Here is a 24,240-nt window from a genome sequence, read left to right on the forward strand (position 1 = left end):
TGGACATGGAACAACAGACTGGTTCCAAATAGGAAAAGGAGTACTTCAAGGCTATATACTGTCATCCTGCTACTTAACTTCCATGCAGAGTACATCATGAGAAATTCTGGGCTGGAAGAAGCACAAGCTGGAATCAAGAATGCTGGGAGAAATATCAATAACCTCAGATATGCAGATGATACCACCCTTATGGCAGAAAGTGAAGAGGAACTAAAAAGCCTCTTGATGAAAGTGAAAGGGGAGAGTGAAAAAGTTGGCTTAAAGCTCAACATTCAGAAAACGAAGATCATGGCATCTGGTCCCATCACTTCATGGGAACTAGATGGGGAAACAGTGGAAACAGTGTCAGACTTTACTTTTTTGGGCTCCAAAATCACTGTAGATGGTGACTGCAGCCATGAAATTAAAAGATGCTTACTCCTTGGAAGGAAAGTTATGATCAACCTAGATAGCATATTCAAAAGCAGAGACATTACTTTACCAACAAAGGTCCGTCTAGTCAAGGCTATGGTTTTTCCTGTGGTCATGTATGGATGTGAGAGCTGGACTGTGAAGAAGGCTGAGCACCAAAGAATTGATGCTTTTGAACTGTGGTGTTGGAGAAGACTCTTGAGAGTCCCTTGGACTGTAAGGAGATCCAACCAGTCCATTCTAAAGGAGATCAGTCCTGGGTGTTCTTTGGAAGGAATGAGGCTGAAACTCCAGTACTTTGGCCACCTCATGGGAAGAGTTGACTCATTGGAAAAGAGTCTGATGTTGGGAGGGATTGGGGGCAGGAGGAGAAGGGCATGGCCGAGGATCAGATGGCTGGATGGCATCACCGACTCGATGGACGTGAGTTTGAGTGAACTCTGGGATTTGGTGATGGACAGGGAGGCCTGGTGTGCTGCAATTCATGGGGTCGGAAAGAGTCGGACACTACTGAGCGACTGAACTGAACTGAACTGATGTATGAACATGTGTTTTCAATTCTTTGGGATCTATTGCTGGATCGTATAATCACTCTTTCTTTCAAGAAACTGCCAGTTTCGTTTCTGGAGTAGCTGCACCATTGTACATTCCCACCAGAAATATATGAGGATTCCATTTCTCCACGTTATTGCCAGCCCTTGTTTTCCTTTTTTTGGTTTTATAATGATGGCCATCTTAGTGGATCTGAAGTGGTACTGCATGCTGTTTTGATTTGCTTTTCCGCAGTGATTCACGATGTTGGGCGTATTTTTCATGTGTTTACTGACCGTTTGTGTATCTTCCTTGGAGAACTGTCTATGCAGATTCCTCTGTGTATTTTTAAATTGGGTTATTCGTTTTGTTCGTTGCCATGCTCTCCAACCTCATCCTCTCCAGGACCCCTGGTCCTTGCTGGCTCAGACAGAGAGCTCTGTATCCTTATACACCTGCAGGGAGATGACCACCTTGATTGGACCCCCTGATATGTTGCAACATCAACTGGTTCCCCAGCTTCTACTCTCAGCCCCGTGTGGTCAATTCCGTAATCAGCAGTAAAAGGAATCTTGTAATAACCTGAGCCAAATCCTGTCCCTCCTCTGCTCCCACCTCACTTAGAGAAAAAGCTAAAGACCCCAGCGTTGCCTGCAAGACTCCATGTGGTCTGGCCTCTGTTACCACCCTGGCTCAACTTCCACTATTTCTTGCTTCTGCCAATGCAGCCACACTGGCCCCCTCACTGTTCTTCGAACACACCAGGCATGATCCAACCTCAGGGCCTTTGCACTTGCTCTGTCTGCCTGGGAGCTCTCCTTCTAGCCATCCGTGTGGCTCCCTCCCTCTCCGCCTTCAAGTCTTTGATCAAATGTCTCCTCAGGGAGGCCTTGTTGTTGTTCAGCTGCTAGGTCATGTCCCACTCTTCGTGACCCCATGGACTGCAGCGCCCCAGGCTTCCCAAGGTCTCAGCATTGCACTCTTTATCTTCTTCTCGGCTTTATCCAATGGTGACAAGTGCTGTGACTTCTGCAGGCGACCTGGCGAGCCTCCCCTGGACCTGGGCAGTATCCCCTGGCTGGGCCACGCCTTGGAGTTTGGAAAAGATGCTGCCGGCTTCCTCACTAGGATGAAGGAGAAGCATGGTGACATCTTTACTGTAAGTGCCTCTTGGGAAGGAAGGGGATGAGATGGTGACATCTTTACTGTAAGTGCCTCTTGGGAAGGAAGGGGATGAGCAACTGGACCGGGTGTACCTGCTGTTTACTGATTTCTTCAATATCCATCCGTATGCTAACTGTCCAGTGGTCCAGCCAGCTTTCTGTATGCCTATCCAACTGTATGTCCAACACTCACCTAACACACATCCCTTCATTACGCCTCCAGCATCTTCCCAACACCCAGCTGTGCACTCAAGATCTATCAGATGCATGTATGTTCATCTAACTGACCTCTGTCCACTCATTCAACTTCCATCTATCACATATCCACCCATCCAACATCTTATCCTTCTCCCTCTCTGCCCAGTATCTAAGCAGCCTTCTTCCATCTTAGTATCTATCTAGTATTCATTCATATATTCCATTTCCATCAAACCTCTATCCACCTTTCTAAACATCTATCCATTATCTGTCTATTCATTTATTTGTCATCCAATCCTCCATCTGTCTACTCAAATTTATCTGGTATTCTTCCACTCATGGACCCAGATCCACCCTCCATCCACAGATTCAATTTCCACCGGCTTCCATTCTTCTGCTTACCTGCCCGTGCTGCCATTCATCTGCCGCCGCCACCCAGCATTCGATTATCCATCCTTTCAACATCCAGTGTCTGTCCGCTTCGTACACATCTATTTATATCTCTCTCCATCCACCACTTCAGCATCCAAACAGTCACCTGATCCGTCCACTTCCATGTATCCTTCTAACTTTCATCTATCCAATGTTCTCCTTTCAATCTGTGGATCCAATGTCCACTTAGCACCTTTCCATCTGTCTACCCAATATGCATTCATACGTTTAGTTTGCAACCAACTTGTAGCCACTCATCCATCCATCTTTCCATCCAATGTATATTCAGTGATCTGTCCTTCCACTTATCCACCCATCTAACTATCCATCCAATAGCATTTTTTTCTTGGGTATTGGGCCTGCATTTTATAAGAATTTGATTAACATGACTCATGGACCACATTTTGAAAACAGGGCCAAGACAGTGGGTAGTTACAGTTGTGACACCCTCCACCGACATCTGAGGGGAAATACCCTTACCTTGTTGACTACAGGATCACAGTTCTCCAGTTTCCTTCCCATCTTGAGTAGTGTGTTATATACAGAGTTCAGCCTCCCCAAGAGGTAGATAGTGCTTTCACATCCACTAGCATTTACCCAACAATATCCTTCCTTCCTTCCATCCACACACACACACACACACACACACACACACACACACCTGTAATGGACCCACTACCATTTATCCACCAACATTCTTTAATCCATCCATCCATCCATGTATTCATCCACCCAGTTCATCCATTTGTCCATCACTCTTTCTGTCCTTCCATTCATTAACCCATCCATACATTCACCCACACGAACCTATAATGTATCCACCAGCATTTATCTACCAACATCATCCATCCATCCATCCATCCATCCATCCATCCATCCGTCCATGTAGTCCCTCCACCTGTGATGCACACAGGTCCATCTGCTGCCTTCTGTGGACAGACTATCTTCTGGCTGCTGGAAATACAACAACCAAGACAACCAAGGCAGATGCTTACAAGTGAGGTAGTTAAGAGCATAAACTTTAGTGCAAAAAAGTGCTGAATCCCAGTCCCAGCTCTGCCCCTTCTCAGCTATGTCATCTTGGGCACAATTTGTGCCCTCTCTAAGCCTCACATGTCAGCTTTAAGTGGGTAAATGGTAGTCCCTGCCTCCCAGGGTGGTTGTGAGGGGTAGATGAGGGGACCTTGCCTGTAATGTACTTGGTGGGGCCAGTGCCTGGCACAGGGAAGCCCTTGGTCCCTGAGAACCGATGTTGCACACAGCTGTGCTCCTCGCTCCATCCCCGCCCGCTCCCCAGGTGCTGGCGGGCGGCAGGTACATCACGGTCCTCCTGGATCCCCACTCCTATGACGCGGTGGTGTGGGAGCCCCGCAGCAGGCTGGACTTCCACGCCTACGCCGTCTTCCTCATGGAGAGGATTTTCGACGTGCAGCTTCCGCACTATAACCCCGGTGATGAAAAGTCCAAGATGAAACCGTGAGTGGCTGCAGACGGCACCCGATGGGTGGGCCAGTGTGGGCAGTCGGCTTCTACCTGTGTGGTTCAAGTCCTGCATGGGCCGAACCGGTCTCCACAACAGATGTCCAGTAAAGACATTTCGTTTTGGACTTCCCTGGTGGTCCAGTGGTTAAGACTCCTTGCTGGAATGCAGGGGACATGGGTTCAATCCCTGGTTGGGGAAGATCCCACATGCCTTGTGGTGTGACCAAAAAAAAAAAAAGATGTTTTGTTTTGAGAAAACAAAAACAAAGCGAAAAACAAAATGCAGGGAATTGAAATGAAGAATTCTTTCCTTTTCAAGAGGCAGAGCTGATTTTTAGAGGAAGACTGGGGTTGGTGTCAGCCAGACATGTATTCAAATCCCAGCTTTCCCACTGCTTATCTTTGTGACTTTGAGCAAGTCACCCACCCTCTCTGAGCCTCTGTTTCTGCATCTGTCAAATGGAGGTAGTAGGGTGATTAATGTTTTTGAGTCCATACTCTGTGCTGGGCATCATATGATCTCATGAGACTTCCTAGCAATTCTGAAGGGTAACTTAAGGCCCCATTTTATAGATGAGGACATGGGGGCTCAGAGAAGAGAAGCAACTTGCCTGAGGTCACACAGCAGGTCCCGAAACATAAAGGATGTTCACACCGACAAAAGGACCTGTGAGCACATCTGCTGTCTTCACTTACATGCTGGTCATTGTCTTAGATTCACAAGCACAGAATGACACCAATTTGCAACCCCAGGGGCTGTAGCCCACCAGGCTCCTCCATCCATGGGATTGTCCAGGCAAGAGTACCGGAATGGGTTGCCATTGCCTTCTCCAGGGGATCTTCCTAACCCAGGGATCGAACCCAGGTCTCCCGCATTATAGGCAGATGCTTTGCCCTCTGAGCCACCGGGGAAGTCTGGTGGCTTCCCTTTGAAGACATCTGCCAGATGCCAGGTGTTTTGATGGGCACGTGTTCATATCTGTGCAACAGCCTTAGAGGTAGGTATTTTTTTAATCCATATTTTACAGATGAGGAAACTGAAGGTCAGAGAAGTGACATGACATACCCAAGGTCAACTACTAGCAAGTGGCAGAGCTGGGATTTGAACCCGGGTCTGCTGTGTCCACAGCCCATTCTCCTCCTCATGAGATACTGAGGAGAAAAGACTGCATCCGCACCTAAAGAGTGCATATGGCCTGGCGGTCATCTTTAGAAAGAGTCACCTCCTGGAGTCAGGAAAAGCATCTAAGGGTCTGGGTTTTGCAGGACCGCTAAAGCTGAGGAGAGGCCAGCATCACAAGGTGAATATTGATGACTGGCAGTACTCAGTCTGACCTGGGCTTTGTGGAGCAGATTTTAGGAGCATTCCTGAGCCTGAGTGTCCTGGATCCCGCTATCCCAACGGTCCCATTAGCAACGAGCCCACAGTTAGTTCACTGCATGCTATCCCCTGACCCAGGGAAGATCCCAGTTTCCTCCAGCGTCTGCTCCCAAGAGCTTCTGGGCTTTTCTCACAGGCTGGCATGAGGTCCTCTGGGCATGGCTGCTGCGTCTGTGGATGACCACACTCCCCACTGAGGACTCACGCTTGGAGTAGAGTGATCAGTGTTGATCACTGAGCCAGCTCCCAGGTGCCGAGTACTGTGTTAAGCCCTTTAACATATTGTCTCACGTGGGTCATGTCTATTGTTTTTCCAGTAATGAAACATCCAAAAGCTTTTATTATCTGGAAGTTCACAAAACCCCCCTGGAAGTTTTCCCATCTTGAATTCTCAAAAAAATAAAAACCAGGGGCTTGCTCTATCTAAGGGATCTATCCTACTTCCAAACAGCAGGAGGCGACAGAGAGCTGGAGCGCCTGATTGTGACATTAGTACTGTTCTTGTTGTTGTCACCAGGTGGCACTGTTGAAATTGGCTCTGCACCACCCCGTGGACTCTTCACTTGACGCAGGGGTACCCTTTGTGGTCTAGGTTCTTGCAAACTGTAGAGGGGCCTTGAACTTAGATAGAAGACCTCATCTTTCCCAGCTTCTAATCATATGCTCAGTCATGGCTCAATGTTGAATGTTGTGGAGGCTCAGTACAGAGAGGCTTCTAGCTTCAGCCACACGTTCTCCCAGAACTGGTCCTCTCCACAGAATCCTAGGTACATAAATAATGAGACCAGATCACCAGCCATATTCCCTTACTCTGCATGTAGCCTTCACTCAGAGTCATGTCTTATCAGCAGTCCTTGGTTGGGGACACTTTATCCAAGCAGATCTCCCTAACTTTGAATCTCAAGGAGAAGTGGTTGGTTTCTTAATTATATCTCTTCTGTAAGTCTATGGGTTCCTTGTCTAAGCAGGGACGACTATCATGGTTCAGCGTTCAGACTCTGGAGTTGGGCAGATCAGGGTTTCAGTCTCAGCTCTATCACTTACTGTCTGAGTGACCTTGGGCAAGTTACTGTCTTCTCTGTCCCTCAGTCTCTCCATCTGTAAAGTGGGTATCATAATAGTAACTGCTATCCCTAGTGTGGTCAAAAGATGAAGTGAGATCATTGTGCTTGGCACAATAAATAGTAACTGTTGCTGTTGTTGACAGTGATAGAAATAATAATATAATTCTGTTTAAGCTGGTCATCCAAAGAAGACGGGAGCCCTGGGACTCTTGAGGTCTGGGGAAGGAGGTGCTTGTGTGCATATATATATAAATATATTTGGAAGCTACATTCTCACTTCTTTGTTCCTTGCCCCAGGACTCTCCTCCACAAAGAACTGCAGGCACTCACGGAGGCCATGTATACCAACCTCCGCACTGTCCTGCTGGGTGATACCATGGAAGCGGGCAGTGGCTGGCATGAGATGGGGCTCCTCGAGTTCTCCTACAGCTTCCTGCTCAGGTGAGCCCAGTGCTCTGGACCGCCGTGAATAGTGGCCAAGGGGACCAAGAGGACTTTATGGGTGTAGAAGCATTTTGGGATGTTCCAAAGCCAAGGCTGCAAGATGACATTTTGTACCTGGGACTCCAAGTGGTCTCCTCGTCCTCAGCCTATGGGCCGTAAAGGAGACACAGGCCAGGAAAGGGGCCTGGCTGGTCACCCAGATGCTTGGAAAAGAGGGCCAGTGTGACTGGAGCCTAATGAGCTGAGGAGATGGGGCAGGGCAATGAGGATGAAGTTGGCAGAAACCAGGGTTCACAGAACCTCAAAGCTATGGAATTTATTGTAAGATGAGTGACACTGGGGGTGTAAGCAGGGGACGTGACGCTATTGGACTTAGAACTGTTCTTTGACTATTTATTTATTTCTCTGGCTGTGTTGGGTCTTAGCTGTGCCGGTGGGATCGTCATTGCTTCGTGCAGGATCTTCATTGTGATGTGCAGGCTCAGTAGCCCCATGGCATGTTAGTTCCCCAGATCTTAGTTCCCCAACCAGGGAGCAAAGCTGTGTCCCCTGCATTGGAAGGCGGGTTCTTAACCACTGGACCACCAGTGAAGTCCTGGACTGAGAGTTTTAAAAGCTCTCTTTGTCTGCCAGATGGAGACTGGATCATAGTTTCGGTGGGTGACAACAATAGAGAGGCCGGGGGACCTGTTAGAAGGCTGCTGTAGCTGCCCAGGTGAGAGGATGGTGCTCCGGACCAGGCCGTGGGGAGAACGGGGGCAGCTTTGGGCTTCCTGATAGCGCAGTAGGTAAAGAATCTGCCTGCAATGCAGGAGACCCTGGTTCAATCCCTGGGTCAGGAAGATCCCCTGGAGAAAGGATAGGCTACCCACTCCGGTATTCTTGGGCTTCCCCTGTGGCTCAGCTGGTAAAGAATCTGCCTGCAATGCAGGAGACCTGGGTTCAATCCCTGGGTTGGGAAGATCCCCTGGAGAAGGGAAAGGCTACCCACTCCGGTATCTTGGCCTGGAGAATTCCGTGGACTGTATAGTCCATGGGGTTACAAAGAGTCGGACACGACTGAGCGACTTTCGCTTTCACTTCACTCTGGGGGATGAGGTTGATGGGACCTGCTGAGGGACTTGATGGCCTGATGGATGGAGGAACATGGCCACAGGTAGTGAGGAAAAGAGAGTCAGTAAGGACAGTGCGTTAATTTTTGGTGGCACCGTTAATGACCAGCACCTCATAAAAGCAAGACGTTTCAACTGCTCGAAAAAATGACAGCAACACAGTTTCAGAATAAAGGACAGGCGTTTCCTGACACATATGAGTACCCTGGGACGTTTTTGACACATGTATACATGTAGGCTCAATGGGTGCTAATCTCAAGATTAATCTCAAGCAGATTAATCTCATTTAATCTGCACAATAGCTCTATGAAGCAGGTGCCTCAGAAACCCCATTTGATGGATGAGAAAACTAAGGCCTGGAGAGCCTAGGTCATTTGCCCAGAATCTCACAGCTGGGGCCCTGGGAGGGCTGGCTGCAGAGCCTACACCCTCAAGCACGACTCTTGCTGGGTTCACTTTTTCTCATTTCACCCTGGACTGGTGCAGACACCTTCAAGAGCTGTGACTGGTCTGGGTGATGATGGTCTGGTCCACCCTGTCATTGTATGGTGGGGAGACTGAGGTCCAGAGAGGCCCTCCAAAGCAAGATCACAGTGGGGAGCCCCTGGATCTCCTGGTTCCTGCCATCCTGTATGCTTGTGAGGGCAGAGAAGTCAGAGGAGAAGCTGAGGCTCTGGGGGAGGTAGGGGCCATGTGGTGGCAGCTGGGTCTGTTTCAGTTCAGTTCAGTTCAGTTGCTCAGTCGTGTCTGACTCTTTGTGACCCCATGAACCGAAGCACGCCAGGCCTCCCTGTCCATCACCAACTGCCGGAGTCTACCCAAACCCATGTCCATTAAGTCAGTGATACCATTCAACCATCTCATCCTCTGTCATCCCCTTCTCCTCCTGCCCTCAATTTTTCCCAGCATCAGAGTCTTTTCCAATGAGTCAGCTCTTCGCATCAGGTGGCCAAAGTATTGGAGTTTCAGCTTCAACATCAGTCCTTCCAATGAACACCCAGGACTGATCTCCTTTAGGATGGACTGGCTGGACCTCCTTGCAGTCCAAGGGAGTCTTTTGTTTAGGTCCGTGGTAAGAGCAGGCTCAGCACCGGGGGCAGGTTTAAGTGGATTCCTGTGTCTTCAAGGCCTGAGCCCTGGCTGCAGTTCCTGCCTCCGGGCTTGGCAGCAGCCTCCCGCCTTTCCGTCGCCATCTGCAGCCCCTGGGGCAGTGGGCGAGCTGGACAACAGGTGCACTGATGGGGAGGTGCGTCTTCACGGATCCCAGCTCACGGGATCCTGCCCATCCTGTGTGCGCCCCAGCCCCCCTCAGTCCCATCCAGAGTTCGGACTTTGATTCCTCTGGGGTCACCTCACCAGCCTCCTTGCTGAACAGGCCAGACACGCTCCCGCCTCAAGGCCTTTGCAGTTTCCGTTCCCTTGCCCAAGAATGCTGTTCTCTACATGTCTGCACGGCTCCCGCCTCCCTTCATTCAAGTCTCATCTCAAGGGTTATCTCCTCAGGGAGGCCTTTCTTGACCCCTCATTTACTGTGATGTCCCCGGGGCTTCCCAGGCGGCTCAGTGATAAGGAGTCCATCTTCCAGTGCAGGAGACGCAGGTTTGATCCCTGGGTCAGGAAGATTCCCTGGAGAAGGATTTGGTAACCCTCTCCAGTATTCCTGCCTGAAAAATCCCATGGCCCGAGGAGCCTGGGGAGCCACAGTCCACGAGGTGGCAAGCCGTCGGACGTGAGTGAGGGAGTGAGCACACAGACCTCTTCTTCCCAGCCTTATTCCAGCTTTTTCTGTCTGGCCCCTAGCGCCACCTACGGGCCAAACGTGTATTTACAGGTCATGTAATCCCTGCCTGCCTGTCTTCAGCTGTTAGGTTTTATTTCAAAGTGAAGGAGCCTTAGAAAGGGCGTCAGGTCCACAGTGTGAAATCTTGTGGTTCTTCCTGGTTTTCTTTTTTTTTTTCTTTTCTTTTTGGGAGGTTTTTTTTTTTTCCATTGCCTATTTTTGGTAGAAATTTTATCTAAGGAACTAGTTTTCTGCTTTAAGAAAAAAAAAAAAAAAAACAACCAGCACCAGTACAAGTAGGGTGACAAATGCCGACAGGTGTCTAACCGCCGTGTCGCAGGGACCTCAGGGCCGCGGAGGACCGTGTGACTCTGCCAGCTCGTTCCCGTCTGAGAGGGGTGGCAGCGACTCCACTCCTGCCCGGGGCTGCCAGGCAGGACTGCAGGCTGCCAGTGGCCAGACTCTCCCCTTTCTCAAGACGAGATGGAGGGGGAAATCCAGGTTTTGTGTTCAGTTCAGTTCAGTCGCTCAGTCGTATCCGGCTCTTTACGACCCCATGGACCGCAGCACGCCAGGCCTCCCTGCCCATCACCAATCCCGGAGTTGACTCAGACTCATGTCCATTGAGCTGGTGATGCCATCCAAGATTTTGCGTGAACTTCCCCAAATGTTTAAACATGCATTCAGTTTGTTTTTAGGAAAACACGATTAATCAAACCAAACGCATTTCTGGACTGAATCCAGGCTGTGGGCTGCACCTTTACAACTTCTGCCGTAAGGGGACTGAGGGCGTTTGTCTGGAGATGAGGACCCAGGGCTTACACGTTTGGAGGAGAAGGAGCAGGGAATTCCTTCTGGGCTGATGCAGCGGCATCAGTGGGGCCCGGAGGTAGACTCTGGAGGGAGCTCGTTCCAGCCACTCTAAAGGAAGGGTTACTTCCTCCTAGTCCAGTGGGATGGTCTTGAACTTGCCATCTCTGGGGACGTGGAGGCTAAGACAGGAGGAAGAGAGGGGAGTGGGATGCAGGGAAAAGGTAGGAGAACAGCTCGGATAACTGAGCTCAGAATCATGGTGGCCCTGTATTTTCTTCTAAGATCAGCGTTCTTGGGATCGTGTTCTAGCTATCCATCCATCCACCCATCCTCCCATCCACCCAGTCTCCCTCCCTCTTTCCCACCCATCCATCCATTCATCCATCCACCCGTCCTCCCCACCTCCATCCCATCCATCCACCCATCCACTGATAGAACGTTCACTGAAGACTTATTGCACATCTGCACTGTAAATGAGGGGTTAAGTGGGGACTAGCCAGGAGTCTCTCAGCCCCACCCTGCCCCCATCCCTGCTTCCATCCTCTCCTCGGGAGAATCCCTGACCTGGGCGATCCAGGGACTTAGGAGGAGCTGCGGGAGGCTGGTCAGGGCCTCTCGGTGTCTCTCTCAGAAGTCCTGGCCCCTCTCACCACGTGGAAAAGGTGCAAACCTGTGGTTTCCCTCCCAGGACTGAGGCCGGTGGGGCTGGGCTCCTGGAGCTTTGAAAGGGAAAACTTGGGTGGTTGGAGACATTTCCTCTGGGAGCATTCCTGCGGGCAGTATGAATGTGTGTGTGTTGTGTGCATGGTGTGTGCGTGTGCACGCACACACACACACACGAGGGCTTACACTTGCTCTTGTGTCTCATCCTCTCTCCCTGCTCCTCCACCAGGCCCTGGCCCTCTCCTGCGCAGACGCCCCCCCGGTTGCCCTTGAGGTCAGGGCCAGCCTTCCCACGTTGACGGCCAGCCCTGTGTGACGGGCTCTGGCGACTCCCGGGCCACTCCAGGAGCACCTGGCAGTGCTCGGACCCAGCCGTGGTTGCTCCCTAGGCCCAGGCCTTTGCCTGGGCTGTGCCCTCTGCCAGAACCCCTGTCGCCCGCTTATGCTGCAGGTTCCAGCTCAGATCCTGCCTCCTCCACGGAGCCTGCCCTGACTTCCTCTCCAGGGACAGGAGCCTCTTTTCCTGACCCAGGGCCCCCATCTCGCCCTTCCACCTGCTCTGCTTACCCGCTTCCAACAGCGCATCCGTGCTCCTTCCTGCGGCGGAGGTTGGCTCTTCCCTGCGCCCTGGACCCCGCCCTCCGCCCATCCTGCAGCTTGACGGAAGGAGCGCTTCTCCCCTCGGTCTCCCGCGTTGCCCCTCCCTCTGAGCCCCGGCTGGCCCACGACTCCTCCACTCTTCTGTCGTGAGGGTTTTGTGTGTTTGCCTCTCTGCTGCCTCTCTGGCCCAGAACTGTCCCTGGCACAGGGTAGGAAAATCTGGTATTCCCAGGGGTACGAAAGAAGAAGCGCTTGTAGGCCGCCCTGAGAGCTCAGCTGGGACCATTCAGAGACGGCCTGCTGACCCTCTGCTTGCCGCCCCCAGAGCCGGCTACCTGACCCAGTACGGCGTCGAGGCCCCGCCGCACACCCAGGAGAGCCAGGCCCAGGACCGCGTCCACTCAGCCGACGTCTTCCACACCTTCCGCCAACTTGACCTGCTGCTTCCCAAGCTGGCACGTGGCTCCCTGTCAGCGGGTAAGCACTGTGGGGTCTTCGGTGAGCTGTGGGGCTGGCAGAGGGGCCCAGAGAGGGAGTCCACCCTCAAGCCGAAGGATCATAGACGACATGAGAAGGAAAACATTCTAATGCCTTTTGAGGTGGTGAGGTCCCCGTCCTGGGGGAGGTATGTAAGAGCACACTGGTGGGGCGGCAGGGCCTGGACTAGAGCTGGGGTGCCTGTTGGAAATTCTGAAACAGCACATCTGGAGTGGGGCTTGGGGACCTTTGTGTGTGTGTCCTTCCTTTCCAGGTTTAAGATTTAATTTGCTTTAAAAATTCTTTTCTTGTTTTCTTTAGAAATTCTTATAAGTACTTTATGCTGGTTATAAGAAATTCAAGCCAAATAGAATAACTTAGAGGGAATAATAAAAGAGTCCTCCACCTTCTTCTCATCCCGGTCTACCATTTCCCTTCCCCTCCACAGAGGTGACCTTTATTACTAGCGTGGAGAGTTTTCTCTAAACATACACACAGAATTCTTTTTTTTTTTTTTTTAGGTATATTTTATATACAAGAAAGCACACAGTCCTAAATACACAGCTGAGAGATAAATCTAAACTTTCCATGCCCTGTCCCAGTCAATATCCACCCCCTAGAGCTAGCCACCTCAGCTAGTGTTACCTGTTCTTGAACTTCCTATAAAAAGAATCGTAGAATATGTGCACTTGGATGTCTGACTTTTTTCACTCAACTTTATGTCTGTAAGATTCATGGAGATTATTGTATGTGTCTATGGTTTCTTTTTCGTTGCTCTGCAGTATTTCATTGGAGTAATAATCACAGTTTGTTAAATGTTCCTGGTTGAGGGGCACCTGGGTGGCTTCCAGTTTGTGGCTATGAGTTAGGCGGTTGTGCACGTTCTTGTACGTGTCTTTCTGAGTGCAAATGCCTTCATTTCTCTTAGTGTGTAGCCCTGTGCTTTTGTAACATCAGTGTAGCACTCTGGAGCAATTGTTCTGCTACAGAGTTTTCACTGAGCTCCTCATCTAGAACTTCCCACATGGGTTTGCAGAAACCCACCGCCTTCATTTTCATGGCTACAGAGGGGAATCAATATGCGGTAGAAAGCTCCCTGCTGCGTTCAGGGCACCAGGCCCATAGGAACCTCTGGGATTCAGTCCCCTCCAGCCACTGTGTCTCAGACTTCCCCAGGGAGAAGAGTCCTCTCCGGCCCTTGTTAATAAGTCTCCAAGCACCATCCCAGTCCTTTTGATTTGAATTTGCCAGCAATGTAGGAGTTGTTCAGTCAGTCGTGTCTGACTCTTTGCGACCCCATGGACCGCAGCATGCCAGGCCTCCTTGTCCTTCACCATCTCCCGGAGCTTGTTCAAACTCATGTCCATCGAGTCGGTGATGCCACCCAGCCATCTCATCCTCTGTCCCCTTCTCCTCCTGCCTTCAATCTTTCCCAGCATCAGGGTCTTTTCCAATGAGTCAGCATCTGGTGGCCAAAGTATTGGAGCTTCAGTTTCAGCATCAGTCCTTCCAATGAATATTCAGGACTGATTTCCTTTAGGATTGACTGGTTGGATCTCCTTGCAGTCCAAGGGACCCTCAAGAGTCTTCTCCAACACCACAGTTCGAAAGCATCAGTTCTTTGGCACTCAGCTTTTTTCACAGTCCAACTCTCACATCCGTACATGACTATTGGAAAAATCATACATAGCTTTGACTTTGTAGGCAAAGCAATGCAGGAGACCAGGTTCGATCCCTGGGTCGGGAAGATCCCTTGGAGAAGGGCATGGCAACCCACTCCAATATTCTTGCCTGGAGAATTCCATGGGCAGAGGAACCTGACAGGCTCCAGTCCGTGGGGTTGCAAAGAGTCAGACAGGACTGGGCGACTAACACTTTCACTTTCTTCAGGAAGACTGGGACGTGCATTTTTGACAAGTTTCTGACAACTCAGCCATGGGAAGGCGGAGAAACACTGTGTCCTGGTCTCAGAAACTTGCAGCAAGACCCGGATTTGAATCAATCCTTTGCTTTTTCCTTGCTGGTGATTTAGGGCAAGTTACTTAACTTCTTTTTGCTCTCAGTCTTCTCTTTGGAGGGGCAGTTGAAGGCAGTGGTTAAGACAGACTCTGGGTTCAGGTGGCTTGAAGTGGTTTACTGGCTCTTATGTGTTTTCTCCGTGCCTCAGTGATCCCATCTGTAAAATGGAGAGAACAGTAGGATCTTCCTAGAAGGTGGCTGTTAGGATTGGCTGAGGTAATAAGAAAAAAAAACATTATTTGTTGAGCAGTTTCTTTGTGCCAGATACCAGGTTGAATATTGTGTCATTCAATGCTTACAACAGTACATGACCCCATTTCCTTTATTTATATATTAATATTTTGAAAAATCAAACTTTAACACATTATATTATTTAAGTTAAAAAAAAAAAAAACCATAGGGGACTTCCCTGGTGGCCCAGTGGATAAGAATCTGCCTGCCAATGCAGGCGATACAGGGTTCAATGCCTGGTCTGGGAAGATTCCACATGCCTTGGAGCAAATAAGCCTGTGTACCACGACTACTGAGCCCTCGCCCCAGAGCCTGCACGCTGACCCACTGAGCCGCTGACAGCAGCTGCTGAAGCCCACTCGCCTAGAGCCTCTGCTCCACAGCAAGAGAAGCCACTGCAGTGAGGCCCGAGCTCCACAACAGAGACTAGCGCTCGTCGCAGCTAGAGAACGCCCGTGCAAAGCAACGAAGCCTCAGTGAAGGCAGAAACAACAATATAACAAAAGTAAAATAAGTAAACATTTAAAGTTATATACATATAAAAAAGAAAGAAACATAGGAACTTCCCTGGTGGGTCTAGGGGCTCCCAGTGCAAGGGGACCGGGTTTGATCCCTGGTCAGGGAACTAGGTCCCACATGCCTCAACTAAGAGTTCACATGCTGCAACAGCCCTCGTGCCACAACAAGAATTGAACAGCCCGTACGCCACAGTGAAGATCTGACACAGCCACATAAATAAATATGTTTTTAAAAAGAAGCACATTCTTGTGACAGATGTAGACAGGAAAAAGAAAGAGTACTCTTCCAAACCCATCTTCCTATGGAAACCAGTGTTAACATGCTGATACATCCCTTCTGTGTTTTGTAGGAATACTCTATTTAAAAAATGGAGACAAATATATATATCTGAAGTGTTACTGTGCGTATTTACAAAAAGGGATTATGTTTATTATCTACAACTTAATTTTCTAATCTAACAATATAGCTGTACAACCTCCCTTGTTAATTCAAACATCTTCTAGAGGCATTAGCCAATGCAATTAGATAAGGGAAATCAATTACCGATATAATAATGAGTAAAGAAGAAATAAAACTATCCCTATTTGCAAGTGATCTGATACTATACTCAGAAAACCCCAGAAAATCTATAAAATTAACTCAAGCATACTATAGATGTATACACACACTGCATAGCAAAGCAGAAGGATGTGAAAATCAACATAAAAAATCCAGACATCCTTCTGGCTCTTTCAGGTCACTATTTAGACGGCCACCCCCTCCAATGGATATTTATAATTGTTTCCTTTTTATGTGTGTGACTGTTGTAGCACTTCATTGTACTTGTTATCTCTTCCACAATCTGGTGATTTTATTTTTCTCTAACAGTTTCCTGGAAGTGGGTTTGCCAGGTTAAAGGGCATACACATTAAAATTTTTATTAGCTGTTGCTGTATCTTTTACAAAACCAGGGAGCAATTCATACGCCTACCCAAAGGGAAGCCGTCTGCTCATTCCTCACCAGATTTTATCAGTCTTTCCAATGGTTTGCCAGTCTAATGGGCAGAAGTGGGTAACTGGCCGTTTTAATTTGCGTTTTCCTACAACCTTGTGAGCTTGCAGTTATGAGTCTTTAAATCCTTACTAATCTGATGGGCAAAAAAGGGCACCTGGCTTTATGGGCATTTCATCCTGTGACGAAAAAACATGTTTTAGTGTTACCAGCCATTTGCTTTTCCTCTTTGTGAGTTGCTTGTTCATGATTCTTAATGTGTTTTTTGAGACAGCTCCTTATCTTATTGAATCCTGACATCAGTGCTGAAAAGCTGGTATTGTTGTCGTGCAATCGCTAAGTTGTATCTAATTCTTTGCGACCTCACAGACTGTAGAATGCTAAGCTTCCCTATCCTTCACCATCTCCTGGAGTTTACTCAAACTCACGTTCATTGAGTTGGTGATGCCATCCACCATCTCATCCTCTGTCGTCCCCTTCTCCTCCTGCCCTCAATCTTTCCCAGCATCAGGGTATTTTCCAATGAGTTGGCTCTTCGCATCAGGTGGCCAAAGTATTGGCGCTTCAGCATCAGCCCTTCCGATGAAAGTTGGTATTATTAAGCTCTTTCTTCAGGTAAGGAAACTGAGGCTCAGAGAAGTGAAGTCATTTTTCATAGACACATAGCTGGTAGGTGGCAGAGCAGCAAGATAGAAGCTTGATCTGTTTGATTGCGAAATCTAGTGCAAGGATGGCACTGATTGCTTCTCCAGGGAAGAGTGGTTTCTCTGTTGCTGTTTCTTCCATACAGAAGTATGGAAGAAGTATACAGAAGTCTTCCATTCCAGACTCCTGGGGAGTCTGGGTAGATGCAGAGAGGGACCCTCCGTCTTATCCCCAGAGCAGCTCTGGGCTGGGTATGGGAAAGCTGCATTTCTCAGTATGGGCAGCAGGTGGCAATGTGGGGGACGGTTTCTCAACTTAGGACAGGAGGCTGGGGTGCAGAAGGGCCCCCAGAGCTTGCTACGGGGCATGTGAAGCTATGCAGCTACTTTGGAAAAGCAATTTGGTAGAACCTATCAGCATAAAATACACACACCTTTGATCCTGTACTTCTGCTTCTTGGAGTTACCCCACAGAGATGCTCCCATGTGTCTACAAATCCACAGATATTCATTGCCATGTTATCTGTGGAAAACTGTTTTCCCTGGAAAATTGAACTGATCCCTGGTGCCAAAAAGTTTGGGGCCCACTGTCTTAGAATTACTTGGTTTTTCTTTTATTATTGTTGTTGTTGTGGTTTACTGTTTTCATGCATTATTCCTCCTCTGATTTTAGAAATATAAACATTTTAAAAGAAGATTGAGCTTTTGGGGACCCTTAGATAATCGAATTTGGTGCTTCTCATACAGGAGAGAATTGGGAGGCAGTAGGGAGTTAAATGGAGCCCTGAGCTAAGCAAACCGCTTCTTTTTGGAATAATCATTTCACCGGATTATTGGGTGTTTTATTTGAATATTGTTTTGGGGGGGAGCATTCTTATATTAAAAAATCACAGGGTCTAATGCAAAAATCAAATGCATTTTAAAAGTGAAACACAAGACTTTAAAAATATGTCTCCACTGGGGGCCTTTCTGAACTGTACTCTTGGGTCTCCAGGGGACAGAGTTGTTTCCAAACCTAGACCTCTTGCTTTACAAATGGGGAGACTGAGGGACTTCCCTGGTGGTCCAGTGGCCACTCTGAACTCCCAGTGCAGGGGGCCCTGGTCAGGGAACTAGATCCCACAGGCCGCAACTAGGAGTTCACATGCCACAGCTAAAGATCTGGCGTGCCTCAATGAAGAGTGAAGAGCCCGAGTGCTGCAGCCAAGGCCTGGTGCAGCCAAATAAAGAAAGAAATATTTGAGAAAAAAAAAAAATGTGACTGAGGCTCAGAGATGGACAGGGCCTCAAGCCAAGCCCACACAGCATGGGAAGTCTGGGATTGAACCTGTTTCTCCTGCTTCCGACCAAGTTACCGATCATATGAGCCTGGCAGTTCTGATTCACAGCCTTGAGTCATTACATGGGGCTGATAAATAATACCTTATAAGAATGGCGGGATATAGCCAGTGCAATTTGCCAAACCCCTGCCAGTACGGAGTGTGCTCTGTGTGTGATCTTTTTGAGTCCTCCTAATGGTCCTCTGAGCCAGGTTGCCCCCGTTTTTCAGATGGGGAACTGAGTCTCAGAAATAGAGAATGATTTATCCAAGATTATCCTCCTAGGAAGGGGCAGAGCTGGGATCTCAACCTGGGTCACTGTGGCTGCAAACTAGGTGATCTTTATTTCACCATTTATTATTTCTTAATTATGGAGATAATACATGAATATATTGCTCTTGGACTAATAATTTACTAACATTCATTCTGCTTTGTTTAATAGTATAGCTAATGTTTATTAGGCCTGGGCCAGGCATCACTCTTCAGGCTTTATATGTGAATGCATTCAATCCCTGTACAACCCTATGTGGTGAGTACTCTTACCCTAATTTATAGGTGAGGAGACCGAGGTGTTCCGAGGTTGTAGGTGAGGAGACTGAGGTGTTCAGAGGTGAGGTGCCTTATTCAAGGTCAGGCACTCTGCTCCAGAGCTTGGCCTCTTAAGTGGGCTCCCCTGCCTCTTGTGAAAAAATAAAATATTGCAGAGAAGGCATATACTGTTTTGACCTCACTCCCTCTAAATCTGTCTCCAAGGTAACCATTGTTATCAATTGAGTGTTGTACTGCTATGGTTCATGGGGTCATGAACAGTTGGACAAGACTGAGCAACTGAACAGCAGCTGCTAGAATAGCGCCATCCTGTAGAAATAGAATGCTGGCCACATATGTAACTTTACATTTTCTAGTAGACACGTTTAAAAAAAAATAGTAAGTGTTAGTCGCTCAGTCATGCCCAACTCTTTGCAACCCCACGGACTGCAGCCCACCAGGCTCCTTTGTCCATGAGATTTTCCAGGCAAGGATACTGGAGTGGGTTGCCATTTCCTTCTCCAGGGGATCTTCCCAACCTAGGGATCGAACTCGGCTCTCCGGTATTGCAGGCAGATTCTTTACCTACTGAGCTACAAGGGAAGCTGTAAAAAAGATAAAGAGGAATTCCACAGCATTCCAGTGGTTAAGACTCCAAGCTTCCACTGCAGGGGACACGGGTTCAATCCCTGGTTGGGAAACCAAGATTCCACATGCTGCAGGGCGCAGCCAGGGGAAAAAAAAATCCCATAAAAATAAAATAAATACACAAAATTAAATTTAAAAAAGAAAGAGGTGAAGTCAACTTTAATAATATTTTTCTTTAACCCAATATATCTAAACTATTAGCATTTTAGCATGTAATTAATATAGAATTACTGCGATATTTTACATTTTGTGTCTGTCGCCAAGACTCGAAATCTGGTAGGTACTTTTGACTCACAGGACATCCCCATTCTGAGTGGCCACGTTTTGTGTGCTCAGTCAGCATATGTGACTTGTGGCTTTCTTTCTGGACAGAGTTAGTCTTGACCCTTCTCCAGGTACACGTGTGAAATACGGTACACCGCAGTTATGCTCAGCTCCAAATACAGCAAGCCCTGGTTTTCCCAGCAGGAAGGGCTTTTTGTTTTTTGTTTGGTTTGGTTTGTCTTTTTAGTCAACCTAAACGTGGAAATAATTAGGACTGGAAATGAAACAACATCTCCTTATCGATGTTGTTGAGCAACCATGGTTAAGCGTTGTATAAACTAACCATTTAGAGATGTCGCTCTCTTCTCACCTCACCTTTCAGGAAGTGGCCTATTCAGACTCCATCTCGGGCTCCTGTGTCATCTCTGTCAGCGGGCTGGCAGGTGGAGTCACCAAACTCAGTTTTTCAGAACCTCTTTCTTCACTCCCGTATCATCTGATTGAAATATAGAATGAACTTTTGGAATCTATCCATCCATGAATCTATGCTCTTTCACTGGAAATTCTTTACAGGGCTGGGCTTGGTGCCAGATTTTGGTTCACGTGATTAAACGCTGAGAATGTAAAATGGTGACAGTGAGACGTCTCCCATCCATCCGTCCACCCTGTCCCCCCCACCCCGCCCACCCACAGTCGGCTGGTGTTACTAGTTTCTCCTGGATCCTTCCAGAATTCCTTCATGCGAATACAAGCGGACATGATGTTATTCTTTCTTTTCTCTTTTGCCCACAAATGCATGGTAAACACACTGGTGTGGACACTGCTTTTTCCTAATAGAGAAGCTATAATGAAATCTTGTGTAAGATTTTGTGTGTCCTGTACAATTCCAAGGGCTCTGAAAATGCTAAGCTGGTTTTACCAAATTGCCAATATAGTTGTTGTGGTGGGTTTTTTTTTTTGCTTATTTTTTTTAAAGACTTTTTCCTGGATCTTTTGTTTTATTTATTTATTTTATTATGATTCTTTTTTTTTTTTAAGAGCCGCTGTAGGTCTTCGTTGCTACAGGGGTTTTTCTCTAGTTGCAGCAAGTGGTTGGGGGGGCTACTCTCTAGTTGTAGAACAAGGGCTTCTCATTGTGGTGGCTTTTCCTGCTTCAGATCACAGGCTCTAGGTGCGTGGGCTCAGTAGTTGCAGCTTGCCCGGGCTTAGTTGCTCTGTGGCCTGTGGGATCTTCCTGGACCCGGGATAAAACCTGTGCCTCCTGCCTTGGCATCTTTACCACGAAGCCACCAGGGAAGCCCCGAAAATACACATAACACGTAGCAAATATACCTAACAGGAAAATCATGTATTTCAGACGAACAGGTGGCCACATTGCTTTAAAGTGAGAAGTATTTCACCTGAAAAAGTGTCTAGAGGTGGAAGAAAAGCATGTGGAGCAGATTACGTGAAAACCTAATTAATATGCTTAAATAAGTTTCGCCTCCATTTTACGCTCTGTCACATGAAGCCTGATTTAGAGACACTGGGTAGATGGGTCTTCCTGAAACACTGCTTTATGGCTCAAAAAAGTCAGTGAGACAGTTGCTAGTACTTTGGAGTTTTGTAGCAATCCGAGTGACTCCTTTTCCAAAAGGTGATTTGGGGGAAAGAAACGAACAAATTTTATATTTGCACGTGTATCAATGCAGCATCGTCTTGTAGCATTAACAAAATATATGAATAGCAAGCACTGACTTTATGCCTTCGATGGTCTGCCTGTGTGGGCCGCCGCACAGTTTTCCGGAATGTAAACACGCCGTCGTTTATTTAATAGGGTTTGTGAACTGGTGATCCGGGTGCCAAAGCGGACCCTCAGAGAAGTTTTTGTGACCCGCGTGATGATTAAAAATGACTTACTGAGATGCTGACTTTAAAACACATGAGAGGATTCCACGTGAACATTTGGGTTTCAGCTTCTCCTGGAATCACAGGCTGCCTGGCCTGTGCCTTCTCTGTCAGGCCGAGAGGCTGGGGGGTGGAGCTGGGGGCTGGGGGGGTGTGGAGCTGAGTGCAGCCCCGGCACCCTCCCGTCGGGCCCTGCCTGGCCCCCCGCCCTCGAGCACTCGACCTGCCCTTTCCTGAAGGTGTTGAGTTTGAATCCCAGACCCATCTGTCCCCTCTTGGTGGTCTGCTCGGTCATTTCTCCTGGCCGACGGTGTGCCCTCGTGGTCTCCACACACACGTGGGCTGGCTTTCCTCTGGGATCAGACCCCGGGAAGGAAGCACACGGCTCCCTGTTTCCTGTTCCCTTCCCCGCTCTGTGAAGAAACCCATTCATTTAACAAATGCTGGCGGAGCACCTCCTCGACCAGGCCTGCATTTCAGGACTGGGGTCCCTGGAGCTTTCTCCTGCAGGAACTCCCCACCCACCCCCCTGGGGTAACACCCGAAGACCCTTGGCCTCAGGGGGGAGGGCGGGGCAGGGTGGCACTGGGCTGGAGGTGGAGCTGTAAACCACCCCCACCCCATCCCCTGTGCTCCATCCCTGCAGGGGATAAGGACCAGGTGGGCAAGGTCAAAGGTCGCCTGTGGAAGCTGTTGTCCCCAGCCAGGCTGGCCAGCCGGGCCCAACGGAGCAGATGGCTGGAGAGTTACCTGCTGCACCTGGAGGAGATGGGCGTGTCGGAGGAGATGCAGGCCCGCGCCCTGGTGCTGCAGCTCTGGGCCACGCAGGTGGGTGCCAGTGGCTGCGGATGTGAGGCTGTGCATGTGAGTGCTTGTGTGTGTGTGTGTGTGCACTCACACGTGGGTACTATGAGGCACACTAAGGCAACGTGCCTGCGAGTCCGTGTGCATGTGCTTGCATGGGCCTGTGTGTGTGCCTGTACACGTGTGAGTGTGGGCCACTATGAGTGTGGGTGTGGGTCTGTGCACACACACCCAGCTATCTGCCCCCGTTCCCTCACTCTCTCAACTGTCAAAGTGTCTCATGAACAGGACCTTTCATTCAATATATAATTTTTAATTTGGAAAAATAGCAAACTTAGAGAAGCTGTATGAATAGTTTCATGAACTCATATATACTTCACTTTAATTCTTCAGTTTTATTTATTTTTATTGGAGTATAGTTGATTCACAATGTTAGATTCCCCAGTTTTAAACAATTGACCACATTTGCTTTCTCTCTCCCCTACTCTGATTATCTTATTGAATCATTTGCAAGTTAGTTGCAGGCATCATGATTCTTTGCCCCTAATTTCTTCATTGTGCGTCTCCTAGGAGCAAGAATATTCTCTTCCATCTCCACAGCCCAGTGATCAGATTCAGGACAGTTAACCCAGAATCAGGACCATTATCTAATATACAGTCTGCGTTCCAGTTTTGCCCGTTGTTTTAATAATCTCATCTTGGTCCAACACCGAACCCAGGATCACAGACTGCATTTAGTCATTTTGCCTTCTTAGTTTTCTTTAGTATGGAACAGTTTTGATGGCTTTCATTGTCTTTCATGACCTTGAGATTACTGAAGTGTGCAAACCAGTTGTCTTGAAGACTCATGTAGAAGTTCCAGGAGGTCTATTCTGTGCTCTGAGTTGATCTAAATGGGAGGGATAGCTAATATATATATATATATATATATATATATATGTACATATAGCTAATTCACTTTGCTTATCATCCAGAAACTAACACAACATTGTAAAGCAACTATACTCCAATAAAAAAAATTTAATTAAAAAAAAAAGGAAACAGACAGACCTAAAATCCATTTTGATTGAAACCAAACTTGGTTGAATCCTATTTACAGTGACCTTAGATAACTTTGCTTCATTATTCAATGTATTATGTTTGCATTGGGGATTCTGAAAATAAATTACTTGCTCAAGAAAAATATAAGTTCCACCGAGAACTTACCATGGACCTCAAAGACACCACTCTGTGTTGCTCATATTTTAGCTAGGAGTAGAGGTGGGAGAGACATCAAGAAAACATGCAGGGTGATTTTAGGTGCTCACGTGAAGGATATAAAACAAGGTCATGACTAGATAGGTCCTGGGGGTCTACTCTACTCTGGCCAGGGTGGCCTCGCTGGGGAAGAGATGACTGGGCTGAACCCTGGATGATAAGAAGGAGCTAGATTTGGGGACTTGGGGAGGGTATGGGGATAGAATATTCCAGGAAGGGGAAACAGCCTGTGCAAAGGCCCTGGGGTTGGTTCATGCCAAGTGTTTGAGTAGCAGTGAGGAGTTGAGTGCGGCCAAAGCAGAGTGGGGGCCGGGGGGTGGGCTGTGGGACTGAGGGCAGAGATCATGGAGGGCCCTTGGGTCCTACTCAGTAAAGACTCGAGATTTTTTTTTTCTGGGTGAAGTGGAAGCCCTGGCAGGGTTCTGAGCAGAGGAGGGACAGGCTCTGAGAAGCGGGGACATGGTGAGCAGACAGTGGTGGCCGTGGAGACAAGGAGGCACTAGATAGACTCCGGGAACAAAGGGGAGGCCGCGCCAGTGGAGCTGGTGGTGGCCCGCACGCTGCTGGCCACGAGAGCG

The 24,240-nt window shown here is 48.3% G+C and overlaps 1 protein-coding gene across 3 annotated transcripts in view; it reads left to right on the forward strand.

Annotated features, from left to right (window-relative positions):
* Positions 1–24,240, forward strand: part of PTGIS (prostaglandin I2 synthase) — a 67,207-nt gene that overhangs the window by 25,843 nt on the left and 17,124 nt on the right. For 2 of the 3 annotated variants that reach the window (XM_040248173.1, XM_040248174.1), the window contains exons 2-6: positions 1,978–2,101; positions 4,033–4,211; positions 6,960–7,103; positions 12,400–12,551; positions 22,248–22,429. In XM_040248173.1, coding sequence (XP_040104107.1) covers positions 1,978–2,101; positions 4,033–4,211; positions 6,960–7,103; positions 12,400–12,551; positions 22,248–22,429 — 781 coding nt within the window. Of the gene's footprint in view, positions 1–1,349; positions 2,102–4,032; positions 4,212–6,959; positions 7,104–12,399; positions 12,552–22,247; positions 22,430–24,240 lie in introns of those variants that run through there. The other variant, XM_040248172.1, reaches the window with a different exon arrangement.

This window comes from Oryx dammah, unplaced genomic scaffold, assembly GCF_014754425.2.
Source record: "Oryx dammah isolate SB20612 unplaced genomic scaffold, SCBI_Odam_1.1 HiC_scaffold_10, whole genome shotgun sequence".
Taxonomy (NCBI): Eukaryota; Metazoa; Chordata; class Mammalia; order Artiodactyla; family Bovidae; genus Oryx; species Oryx dammah.